At 43.7% G+C, this 13743-nt stretch overlaps 1 protein-coding gene across 1 annotated transcript in view; it reads right to left on the bottom strand.

Moving 5' to 3' along the window:
• ATP13A1 (ATPase 13A1) overlaps positions 1-13743 on the bottom strand; it is an 89500-nt gene that overhangs the window by 72782 nt on the left and 2975 nt on the right. The window contains exons 2-3 of the mRNA XM_082254825.1: positions 7873-7962; positions 3292-3482 (exon numbers count right to left, since the gene is read on the bottom strand). Of these exons, the coding sequence (XP_082110951.1) occupies positions 3292-3482; positions 7873-7962 (281 nt within the window). The remainder of the gene's footprint in view (positions 1-3291; positions 3483-7872; positions 7963-13743) is intronic.

The following is a 13743-nucleotide window of genomic DNA, read 5'->3' on the forward strand; positions in this document are numbered from 1 at the left end:
CCTCACAAGTCACCCCAGTGTGAACGGGGACTAAGACTGCCAGAGAACTATAAACACGTTTCACAATGTATCATTTCCTTCTTTTAGATCATGGGTGTCCAACCTTTTGGCTTCTCTGGGCCACATTGAGTGTAGAGAAATTTTCTCGGGCCGCATATAAAATATATACTATGGTTAAGGTATATAAGTAATAAAACTTTGCCGCCCCCTTCCCGCGCTGCTGCGCCCCCCCCCCCCCCCCCCCCAGCACTAATTTAACACAACTAGAGGATGATCCCCTCCGAGGCAGCCTCTGCCTACAGTTAGTTGGAAGCCACTGTGGCCGTACCACCGACTCGACTTCCTTCCTCCCCAGCAAAAAATAAAAATAAATTGTCAGGGGGCAGTGGGCCGCAGGTTGGACATGCCTGTTTTAGATCAAAGTAAGAGCCCTTTCACACATTTTTCTGGCGGACCTGATCTGATCCTCCATGCACCTCTATGGAGTAGTGAATGTCAGCGGTGACATGTCTGCTGACACCTGCTGCTATCCGATCCGTGAAATCCAGATGGATGAAAAGCCTATTTTCCATCCATCTGGAGGATCGGATTGGATAAAAATGGACAAGCGGTCCGTTTTCATCTGATCTCCCATGGAGGAGAGCAGGATCTGACGGGTGTCTCAGCATAGTAAGCGGAGACGGACCTGTCATCTGCCTGCTCAGCGGGGATCGGCGGATTGATCCCCGCTGAGCAAAAACAGAGTCCGCTGGGCGGAAAGACTGTGTGAAAGGACCCTAACGAACTTCTGTAAGTGAGGGCAGTTTAACCTCTTAAAGACTAACCCCATATACCTTGGCATAAAGAGATTATGAATACTAAGTAAACAGATAATTATTTGGATATTGCATAATTTTTTTATTTTATATTGTTTTGTCCCTTTGTTGAAAGGACGTTTGGAATGTTCGTTTTTATGCACATATTGAAATAAAAAGAATTAAAAAAAAAAAAAAAAAGACTAACCCCAAGTTAAAAATCAGTATTTTTTGTTAGAAAATTGCTTAGAACCCCTAAAACACACATTTTTGTAGCAGAAACCCTAGAGAATAAAATGGCGATTGTTACAATATTTTATGTCACACTGTATTTGTGCAGAAGTCTTTCAAATGCAGTTTTTTGGGGAAAAATACACTTTAATGAATTTAAAAAAAACTAAACAGTAAAGTTAGCCCAATTTTTTTTGTATAATGTAAAAGATATTACCCAGAGAATCGTGATATTTATACTACGCTAAAAAAACACAAAAAAAAAACAAACGTGATTCTAATTTTATCCAGAATCGTGCAGCTCTAGAAGAGGCCCATAGATACCTCAAAATTTGAAGACTGTTTGTGTGAAAGAATGGGAAGAAAGAACTAAAGAACAGAGTTCATAGAAGAGGCCCAAAGAACCTTTAGTAGTCAAAGGCTGTGTGGAAGAATGGGTCAAAGTCACACCTGAGCAATGCATGAGACTAGTTTCTCCATACAAGAGATGTCTTGAAGCTGTCATTACTAATGAAGGATTTTGCATGAAGTATTAAATACATTTCAGTTAGCGTGTCCAATACTTTTTCCCTGTGTCATTTCGTTTTATTACACAACTTCATTTCTGAACTTTTTTGTTTCCTTGTATGTATGGATTGCATGGGTTGCTACCGACATGTGGTGAACATTTCCTGTCAATAGCACCTTTAGAAATACATTTACCTAGAAAAATGGTGACGTGTTCAATACTTATTTTACCCGCTGCATACATTTGAAAATTGATTAATCCTGATGTACTAACGGCCAATCTCATTTCTTGAGGCCCTCAACCACTTGCTGACCGCCTCACCTATTAGTACGGCAGCAGAGTGGCTCTCCTGTGCCAGATCACGTGCTAGCACTTCTGGGTAGGGGGCGTGCGTTGGCTGTGCTGTGACTGGACACAGCACAAGCCAATTTGCGGGTGCTGGCCAATGGATGACCGGCAGCACCCGCTGATCGGCGAGAAGGAAGATAGGATAAAGCTCTGTATGCAAACAATATTGGAATAAAAACCAGCACATCCCTTAGTAAAAGCACCTCACAGCAAACACACCAAGCACTGTTAGGCACACATTTAACCCTTCGATCGCCTTGGATGTTAACCCCTTCCCAGCCAGTGTCATTAGTACAGTGACTGTGTATATTTTTAGCCCCGAATAACGTATTAGTGCCACTGGTTCCCACAAAGTATCAGACCGTCCGCCATGCTATCAATCCCGCTATGGGTTGCAGATCACTGCCATTACGTGTGTGTGTGTGTGTGTGTATATACACACACACCGTAGTTTGCAGACGCTATAACTTTCGCATAAACCAATACGCTTATTGGGATTATTTATTTTTTTAAGCAGAATACATATTGGCCTAAATTTATGGATTTTATTCATTGGATGTGTTTTATAGCAGAAAGTAAAAAACATTCCCCCCCCCCCTCCCCCCAAACTTTTAGGTCTTTTTTTTTTTCTCAGCGCAAAAAATAAACCCAGTGGTGATCAAATACCACCAAAAGAAATCTCTATTTGTGAGGAAAATTGCGGCAAACGCGGGTGGCCGGCGGCAATCGCTGCCGCCAGCCCCAAGCATCGGCATCCCCGCTGCCTAGTGGGGGCGGAAGTGCGCGCTCGTCCCCCAGCATCACACGCACGACCAACATAGTACTACATCAGTTAGTGCAGCGGAGCCAGCCTGCCGCAGTAAAACTGAAGCGGGCGGTCGGCAAGTGGTTAAAATGCCAGGACAGTACAAATGTCCCCTTTTTGGAAAGTAGACAGTCTGAGACATTAAGAGGCCTGCTGAGTTTTTTGAAGTTGAAAACTTTTTTGGGAAAATACCTTTTTTTTTTTTTCCACATACAGTCACCAGCACAGTACCGCATCATCATATGACTGGTGTGGCCGGGATCAGGGACATTGAGTGGTGACCGTATGAGGAAAAATAAAAAAAATGCGTTAGAGGGGGTTAGGTTCCGGGATCTGCAATCTGCTGTGTTCGCCGGTTGGGGTGTGCGCGCAGTGCACCTGAACTGAAGCAGATACAGTGACATACATATATAAGATTGTGCCTGCACATGCCGCAGTGGCGGGTCGACAAGTAGTTAAATGCAGATCCATAGATCAACATATCTCAGGCCAGCTTCACAGGATGCAGACAGGAAGGAAAAAAACTGAAAACTGTTTTCCTGGCTGCTGTCCCCAATTAAGCACAATGCCCAAGAAACAAAAAATAATACCAAGACAGTTCTTACTTGTTGATTCCATATTTCTTCTCAGCAGCTTTGATATCCGCTTCTTCTAGGTATCCTTTAGAACTCTGGTAATAGGACAGGGGGCGCTCCAGTGGAAACACAACAGGATAAAAAACTTTCTTCTCTTCAGCATCATAGGAATATTTGATTTTTTGGAACTCGAATGACAGGGTCTCCTTCCCATCTTCATTCTGGAAAAACAACCAAGATGTGTGAAAAAAAAAAACCTCTTTAAATAGAGAAAGAATCTGAGGCAATATTATAGAACATCAATTTATGGATTGCCAATCAAAAATCAAGACCGTCCCAAAATTCAAAAGACTAAACTAGACAGATCAGCCGCTATCGGCCACAATGCAGATCAATTCCTGCATCTCACAGCAACTGTACAAATGCCCCTGCCCTGAGACAACAAGCCTCTTTCAGTGTGCACCACTGCTGATTTAGTGGGGGAAATTTACTAAAACTGGAGTGTGTAAAATTTGCTGCAGCTCTGCATAGAAACCAATCAGATTCCAGGTTTTATTGTCAAAAGATTAATTGAAGAGGCTGAAGATAGCAGCCGACTGGCTGCCATGCACAGCTATGCCAGATTTTACACAATCCAGCTTTAGTAAATCTACCCCAATGTGTCAAAGAAGCAGAGGTATAAGCAGAACGGACACCTTGGCTCAAAGCTGTATGCTCCTTTACCCCCAAAATGCCACCTCCCATAACCTGGATCTGTCCCTGAAGATTCATTAAACAGGCCTTTGACAACGTCTATGATGACGAAACGCGTTAGGCCCACATAACGAACGCAAGCACGCTGCGGCCATCTTGGATATCCTATGCTGTACCATGCAAGTAATTTTGTGAGTACCTGTCCTATTCTTTCAATAAAACACTCTATTTGAAACGTATTACACGACTGGATGCCCTTTGTTTCTCCATGGAGGTCCATGCCGCCCTGTGACTGGTAGATTAACAGATGGGAGTCCATATGCCATTTACGTATTTATATACACTCTGGTTTCTGGCTTTGGAGAATTTCTGGAGGCTGATGACCGGACTGCTGACCCCTGCTATCCATGCCTGTCTGATGATTATGAGCTTATCTTTTGTCATACATGCCTGCTTGATCATTGATTTGGTAAGAGTACCCTGGCACTCACATTGCGGTGGTGGATACTGGTTCTCGGTGGGAGCGGCTTCCTGTCACCACATTTTTTTCATTTTGTTTTATGATCCAAAGACTGTATTAATTTCAGTTTATTTGATCCATTCACCCACTGAAGTTGTGTCTATCATTGGATACCTCTATTTATGATTCTTGGTTCATGTGTATTTCATGTTTATATGCACATTAGCATTTCATTATTAGGCGCTGCACTTTTTCTTTATTTTTGGCTTACTGGATTTGTTCTGTTGTGCTGGCTGCCTCACTTGTTGGTATCCAGTTTACACTGAGTACCTATTTGTTTACAATCAGACACTACATTTATCTATGTGTTTATCTAGAGACTAGCGCAACTCTATCCATTTCATTAAACATATATAAAACAACATTTTTTTTTTTTTTTCAGTTTTAGACAGAGTAGGGAAGGGATAAACATTTCATACTATTTTCTGCCCCCTTTGTCCCAGAGATATATACACATATACATATATATACATATACACACACACACATACAGCCCTCAAATTTTTCACTCGCCTGCTCGCATTTTGCGAGTGGAAAATTATTTATGGCGAGCGAGCGTGGGGCTGCTCCGGGAGCCGATCAGGTGAAGAGAGGAGAGGAGGAGGAAAGCCGGCCAGCCCAGCCGATGCATCAGACAGAAGCTCCTGGGCATGAGGATGTATCGATCATAGATTCACCTCAGAACCTGGCCGGATAATGACAGAGCGGCAGATCATCCCGCTGTTACAGTTTTAATTGTAATTGCCGGGCGCTCGGTGACACGCACAGTCCCGCCTCCTAGCCCAGCTTCTTTGATAGACAGAACACCTGGCCAACCAGGACGTGAGACGTCTATCAAAGAAGCCGGGCTAGAAGGTGGGACTGTGTGTGTGTCACCGAGCGCCCGGCAATTACAATTACAACTGTTACAGCGGGATGATCCGCCGCTCTGTCATTATCCAGCCAGGTTCTGAGGTGAATCTATGATCGATACATCCTCTCATGCCCAGGAGCTTCTGTCTGATGCATCTATGTAAATGGACAGTTGTAATTGTAATTGCCGGGCGCTCGGTGACACACAGTCCCGCCTCCTAGCCCGGCTTCTTTGATAGACGCTTCACGTCCTGGTTGGCCAGGTGTTCTGTCTATCAAAGAAGCCGGGCTAGGAGGCGGGACTGTGTGTCACCGAGCGCCCGGAAATTACAATTACAACTGTAACAGTGGGATGATCCGCCGCTCTGTCATTATCCGGCCAGGTTCTGAGGTGAATCTATGATCGCACTTCCTTTCTTCTCTCTTGGTTTTCCCAATTCTCACTTCCTTCTTCTTGGTTTAATCGAAAGCTTGTCTATGATTCATGTACATTCATGCATCATGTTGTATACATTTTTATATACACCCCAATGTATCTGTATATGTCCTCTGTATCGATACCATGTTTTCTCTTGCTGGAAATATATCTGCCTGGTATCTGTAAAGATGTAAGAGAGTTAGTCTGCCGATATTTACTCGTGCTCACTTTCACTTTACTATTTATTCGTATTATTTTTTACCCATCTCATTTTTGTTTCCTTTATTTTTGTCCTCTATGGATCCACCTCCAATATTTGGGGACGGATATATGCTTTGCTTTTCCTTCCCTGGCTTTTCTTCATCCCAGCCACATATATATTGGGGCTGGATGCTGTTTACAATCGCTATCGTTTGTCACTGGGTATTCTACTACTTTGGCACTATATGTCCTGGTATAGGGCTGGATTGCTCCCCAACATGTGCATGCCCCATTGTGTCACATGCGGGGTCTGCAATGGATTGAGCCATGTGACACGTGCATCCTTCTGATGTGAGGTTGCATTGACATGCACTGGCGAGGCTGCATTGACATACACGGGCGAGACTGCTTTGACGGGCATGGGTGAGACTGCTTTGACGGGCATGGGTGAGACTGCTTTGACGGGCATGGGTGAGACTGCTTTGACGGGCATGGGTGAGACTGCATTGATAGGCACTGATGGGCACTGTTTAGGTTTCACTGATGGGCTCTGTTGAGGCCGCACTGATAAGCTTTATTGATGATGCTGCACTGATGGTCACTGAAAACGTTATTAATATTTATTTTTGTAACTTCTGCATTAAAGCAAAAACATTTAACAGTGTAATTTTATGAGAATTTATGAGGGCGTGTTTAGGGGCAGAATTAGGGGCGGGGCAGGGTAGGAGTTGGGTGGGGCAACTGGTGGCGAGTAACCCTTAAGGCCTGGCAAGTAGCTCAGGACTTTAAATTTTGAGCCCTGTGTGTGTATATTTTTTTTTTTTTTTTAAACTCTATATCTTTCCAAGGGAAACATCAGCTAGAAAGCACTGCTTATCCTTCTCCGTGTCTTAGAAGAGAGCTGCTGTAACACTAAACTGAGCCATACAGGACGCTGCAAAGCATGCGGGAGTAGAAAGGGTCTAGAGCAGCCTTTATCAACTAGGGTGCCTTGGCAAAATGCATAAAAACTGATCAAAATCTGTACACAAAAAGCAGCAGGTGTATCAAGCCTGCCTTTCAGTTACACACAGCCACCATTATGACTTTCTAGACCCTGGCATCCTAACAACCAATCACATCATCAGGTAATGAGGAGGATGTCTGTTGCCTCCACAGCATCCTTGTTTGACCCTCCTGTGCCGCTCTTCTGGGGTGACTCCTGCACGGTTGTCTGTGATACCTTGTACAGGCAGGCAGATAAACAAATGACAGGAAGGGAGAATGAACTGCCAGAGCGCTCAACTCTGCCATGGTAATTCATTGAAACTACAAGCCTAAATATGGGTAACATGTTCCCAAAAGGTGAAATTATGCTTTAAAAAAGGTGTCCTCTTGGTCTGTCTGGATCAATTAAGTTGATGAAGAAACTGGATAACAATAGTGAGTGGGCACATTATTTTTACTATGACTGTAAAAGTATACAAGTCAATGCACTTTATGAAACTCCTTAAAGTTCCTCTATCCAAATCTGAGGTTTTTATTGCTGGCGGGTGTCGGCTTCATCACGTACACATCCAGGTGATAATACCTTTATGTCTGAGCTACTAAATCCACCCACTATGAAGAGCCTGCTTGCCTCCAAGTTTTTTTATTTTATAAATCATAAATTGCAGGTTTTAAGACCAGCATGACAACCTGAACTATGTTAAAGTTTAGAAGGTCAGGGAAAGTCTTTAAAGATCGGTTACACAGATAAGCTGCTCTGTATATTGTGAAAACACGGGCATTAAAATTTCTTTGGGTAGGACTGGTTTCAGCTGACACATAACAAGGAGTATGTGATTTCATGTACATTTATCCTAATCAGGCAATATACCAGAGATAAGAGCTCATGTTTACCATAAATATACTCACTACAACACAAAGGGAATTATTGTGGCCTCACCTTCTCTCTGAGTAGCGGCACTAGCTCCGCAGATCCATTGTTGGGAGTCGGTACGACTTTAGCGAATGTTGCAGTCTTTGGGTTTGGGTTCTGTGGAGAGATACAAGCACTGTCAGCATGACTTCAGTTACTCTCATTCCACTTTACTCAAAGGTAGATTTCACTCTAATATATCTCATCTGTTGACAGGCTTTGTTATTAAACAGGCAAAATAAAGGGGAAAAAAAATGTGCACCTTGTTTGTGGTTACTACAAGCACATTGCAGTGTTTCCCAAACAGCTGGACTGGTATTGACTGTGGCTAGCGGAGAATGTAAAGTATGGATAATTTGTTTGCTAATACACTATGAAAAATATACACCATGTTTTATTTCCAATAAAAAAATATTGGGAGCACAAGAACACAACAGTCACACATTTCAGGGGCCACAAACCTTCAGTATACAGCCGCTAATACTGAAAAAACGTCAGACTGTTGAACAGTTTGCTATAGAGCAGGGGTCTTCAAACTATGGCCCTCCAATTGTTCAGAACTACAATTCCCATCATGCCTACAAATGTCAGAGTTCTACAATGCCTCATGGGACGTGTAGTTCCACAACAGCTGGAGGGCCATAGTTTGAGGATCCCTGCTATAGAGTCTCCTTTGAGTCCATATGAGTTTTTCAAATCTTTAGACACTGGTAGTGAGGGGCTTGTGGTTCACAAAACGGTTTGCAATGTTTCTATGTAGCTGAAGAGCTAGTAAAATATTTTGGACTATTAAAGAGGTTGTAAACTTAGTTAAATTTTTTTTTTTTTTACAAGCTGAAAGAGAAACACATAATGAGCTAGTATGCATCGGCCGTCTTTTGTCCAGGGCTGTCGTGTCTGTTGAAAACTGCAAAAGACTGCACACGAATTTTGTCGGCCAACAACAGCCGACTGCAGAAGTGATGTCATGTGATGGTTAACTTTCCGTGTGTTTTTTCTTCTCTGAGCATGCCCAGTCTTGCTAATCTGCTGTCTGTCGGCCGAAATCTGTACTGACTGGCGAACAATCGGCCGTTCTGGTGTTGGCCAACAAAAATTTTAATGCTTGCACGACAGATTCTGTTCGGCCGAAAATGCGCTGTCGGCTGTCGGAAGCATCATACTAACAAGCCTACAATCGGCCGATCGGTCGTCGGCCGAATATTTACGGCCGACAATCGGTACGTGTGTACGGGGCTTTAGTTATGTCAAAGCAAAATGGAGGAGAGAGGAACTTGATGACCCAAAGAAGAATAATCACCATCATGGCAGATTTTTTAACCTGCCTAATGTTCCTTCCATGGGCTGTTAGCAAGCGGACCACTACCTGACAACAGGGTGAGGTCTGTCATCAAATATCAAGATCAGCTCCTATAAAGTGGTTCTAAAGCCTAAAGATTTTTTACCTTAATGCATTCAGGTAAAAAATGATTAGGCATAGTTTTTGGCCTCTCACAGCCCCCCACCCCCATACTTACCTGAGCCCTCATTCAATCCAGTGCTGTGCAGATCTTCAGCTCTTCTCTCTCACTTCTGGGTCTCCCTGGCTTTTCTGGGGTACCAGGAGCCATTGGCTCCCGATGCGGTCAATCAAAGCCAGTGAGGAAGGAACTGTCCGTGTCAATGGATGCAGCAGCGGGGCTAGGGAGCGAGCATGCACAAGTGCACCCATGGGGAGCAACTTTCCAAGAGGGCACTGGACAGAGAGGAGAGGAAAGGCTGGGCGTGCCGGAGGGGGACCCCAGAAGAGGGGGGTTCGTGGTTTTTCTTCCATTAGCTAATTCCAAAACCAAAATGTATTTTTAAGTGGACATAGGGGTGAACTGCAAAATCTGGAAGGCAGGCATCTCTAGCCTATGAAAAAAAAAAAAGATTTTCACTTAGGCTCAATTCACACCTACAGTGAGGGAAACAAATATTTGATCCCCTGCTGATTATGTACATCTGTCCACTGACAAAGAAATGATCAGCCTAGAATTTTAATGGTAGGATTATTTTAACAGCGAGAGACAGAACAAAAAAACAAAAACGCATTTCAAAAAAGTTATAAACTGATTTGCATTTTAATGAGTGAAAAAAGTATTTAACCCCTTCGCAAAACATGACTTAGTACTTGGTGGCAATCACAGAGGTCAGACGTTTCTTGTAGTTGGCCACCAGGTTTGCACACATCTCAGGAGGGATTTTGTCCCCCTCCTCTTTGCAGATCCTCTCCAAGTCTTTAGGGTTTTGGAGTCTGATGTTTGGCAACTGGAACCTTCAGCTCCCTCCAGATTTTCTATGGGATTAAGATCTGAAGACTGGCTAGGCCACTCCAGGACCTTAAAAGAGTTGTAAAGGCAGCAGGTTTTTCTGCCTTTACATTACATTCTATGCATTAAGATAAAAACCCTTCTGTGTATAGCAGCCTCCCCAGCACCCACTCTTACCTGAGCCCCATCTCTATCCAGCAATATCTATGAGTCACTCTGCCATCCAGAACTCCCTCCTGATTGCCTGAGACAATCAAAGTCAGTTAGCCAATCAGGAGAGAAAGGGGGCGGGCCGTGCCAGGCCACAGCTCCGTTTCTAATTGGACACACGGAGCTGCAGCTCAGCTCTGGTGCCCTGATAGACTGCTTGCTGTGGGGGCACTCGATAGGAGGGAGGGGCTGAGAGCAGCAAAGAGGGACCTAAGAAAAGGAGGATCCAGGATGCCCTGTGCAAAAATTAAAAACAAAAAAATAACCGCGCTTGGTCAATCAACGAAGGCAGCCGGTACAATAGCCAAGATCAGACCACAGATAAATAAAAATAAGGTGTACAGCGCCACACACCTGAAACACAGAAAATGAAGGAGGAAAAATATATCTGTGCCCATAGAAAGCCAAAGGTCAGACCCAAGAACAGTACATAAGTCCACAGCAAATAATTTTCCCCTTTGATGGAAACAATCAGCAGAAATGGAGGAGAATCCAGCACCAAGAGAATCTGGTCCACAGACAATACAACACCACGTGCTCTGAAGAGGAGGTCTCCTTACCAGAATAATTGACCCTCGGTTAGGACTGGAGTGGTCAAAAGGGCATGCGTTAGGGTGACAGACTGAGTGTATAGTACACACATCCAAGCTCCGGTCAGCGGTCCAGTGTCATATCTGTAAAGATGGTAACTCCACAGCACTCCCACTTCTCCCAATACTTGTCAGCTGGATAAGCCAAATGAACCTCCAAAAACAAGGAGACTCCAATGGTGTAGTATGTACAATTTATTGGCATAAAAAGTCACATTTGGAAACTCACATATCAGCAGATATAACCAACATGAAGCACAAGATGGCCGCGGCAGTGGGCGTGTCTACGTGCGAGCGTGCCGTTTCGTCATCGCGGGGACATTGTCAAGGCGCTGTACACCTTATTTTTATCGCCCTGTGCAAAACCAACTGCACAGAGGTGGTAAGTATAACATGTGTTTTTTTTTTTTAAACATAGACAAGACTTTACAATCACTTTAATGAGCTTCCTCTTGAGCCACTCCTTTGTTGCCTTGGCCGTGTGCTTTGGTCATTATGCTGGAATACCCATCCACAACCCATTTTCAATGCCTTGGCTGAGGGAAGGAGGTTCTCACCCAATATTTGATGGTACATGGCCCCATCCATCGTCCCTTTTTTGCAATGTATTTGTCCTGTCCCCTTAGCAGAAAAACAACCCCAAAGCATAATGTTTCCACCTCCATGTTTGACGGTGGGGATTCTGTTCTTGGGATTATAGGCAGCATTCCCCCTCCAAACACGTGCAAGGCGAGTTGAGTTGATGCCAAAGAGCTCGATTTTGGTCTCATCTGACCACAACACTTTCACCCAGTTCTCCTCTGAACCTTTCAGATGTTCATTAGCAAACTACAGACGGATCTGTACATGTGCTTTCTTGAGCAGGTGGACCTTGCCAGCTCTGTAGGATATTAGTCCTTCACAGGGAAGTGTGTTACCAATTGTTTTCTTGGTGACTATGGTCCCAGCTGCCTTGAGATCACCGACAAGATTCTCCCGAGGAGTTCTGGGCTGATTCCTCACTGTTCTCATGATCATTAAAACTCCACGAGGTGAGACCCTGCATGGAGTCCAAGACCGAGGGAGAGTGACAATTATTTGGAGTTTCTTCCATTTTCAGATAATCGCACCAACTGTTGTCACCCTCTCACAAAGCTACTTGGCGATGGTCTTGTAGCCCATTCCAGGCTTGTGTAGGTCTACAATCTTGTACCTGACATCCTTGGACAGCTCTTTGGTCTTGGCCATGGTTAAGAGTTTGGAATCGGATGGATTCTGTGGACAGGTGTCTTTTATACAGGTAACAAGCTGAGATTAGGAGCACTCCCTTTAAGAGTGCTCCTAATCTCAGCTAATTACCTGCATAGAAGACACCTGGGAGCCAGAAATCCTGCTGATTGAGAAGGGATCAAATACTTATTTCACTCATTAAAATGCAAATCAATTTATAACTTTACTGAAACACGTTTTTCCGGATATTTTTGTTGTTATTTTCTCTCACTGTTAACAACTTCTGGACCGGAAGGATTTGCCCCCTTAATGACCAGGCCCCATTTTGCGATGCGGCACTGCGTTATTTAATGGACAATTGCGCGGTCGTGCGACGCTGTACCCAAACGAAATTTAAGTCTTTTTCCCACAAATAGCGCTTTCTTTTGGTGGTATTTGATCACCTGAGCGATTTTTTTTTTGCGTTATAAACAAAAAAGCTTCAATTTTGGGGAAAAAAAAAAAACAATATTTTTCACTTTCTGCTATATAACATTCCCAAAAAAAAAAATGTAAAAATCTAATTTTTAACATTTTAGGCCAATTTGTTTTCTGCTAAATATTTTTGGTAAAAAAACAATCGCATCTACTAACTATGGGAAAGATTAGTGCCATTTTTATTTTTTTAACTAGGAATGGCGGCGATCTGCGATTTTTTTTTCGAGACTGCGGGGGAGAGATCGGACCCCTAATTGACATTTTTGACACTTTTGGGGGTACCAGTGACATTACTACAGTAATCAGTGCTAAAAATATGCACTGTTACTGTAATGACGACACTGGCAGGGAAGAGGTTTATAGTATAGGTGATCAAGGGGTTAAACCTGACCCTAGGGGAGTGATTCTAACTGTGGGGGGGGGGCGTGGCTTCTGAGATGACCACAGAGACATGTGATCCTATATAGAAGGATCACATGGGCTCTGATCATTTTAGGAGGACGGTCGGCTGTGTTTACAACAGCCAACCGTCCTCTCTCAGCGGGGAACGATCGCGGGTGTCAGGCGGGAATCGGAGCCGCCTGACACCCGCATCGGCTTCCCCGCTGACGATTGGGGGTAGGAGTGCGCCGTGCTCGCCCCCTAGCTCCTCCCAAGGTGAGCGACGTAGATCTACGTAATTTTGCCTGTACGAGTCACCCTGCCACATTAAAAAGGCGGTGGGTGGTCGGGAACTGGTTAAAATAAACCTATCATTAAAATAATAGACCGATCATTTCTTTGTTAGTGGGCAAACTTAAAAAATCAGCAGGGGATCAAATACTTTATTTCCCCTCACTGTATGGATGTTGCTTTTGAGCGTTTCTGTAATGCTTTTTGTTGTGCGTTCCACTTTTTTTAACCGCAATTTTGCATTTAATGCTTTTTTTTCCTCTTTCGGAAAATTTGTCGTTGTGCAGATTTTAAAACACAGAACATAAAATGTGGCAAAAGTTTCATGTTTAAAAAAAGTCTGACTATTTCCAAAAAAAGTGGAGGCACAAACATGCATTAATCTGAACATGTTTCAAAGGAACCCATGTTAAAAAAAAAAAAAAAATGTCCTGCATTTCTGCAAAAAG

This window comes from Pelophylax lessonae (assembly GCF_965119305.1).
Source record: "Pelophylax lessonae genome assembly, chromosome: 4".
NCBI lineage: Eukaryota > Metazoa > Chordata > Amphibia > Anura > Ranidae > Pelophylax > Pelophylax lessonae.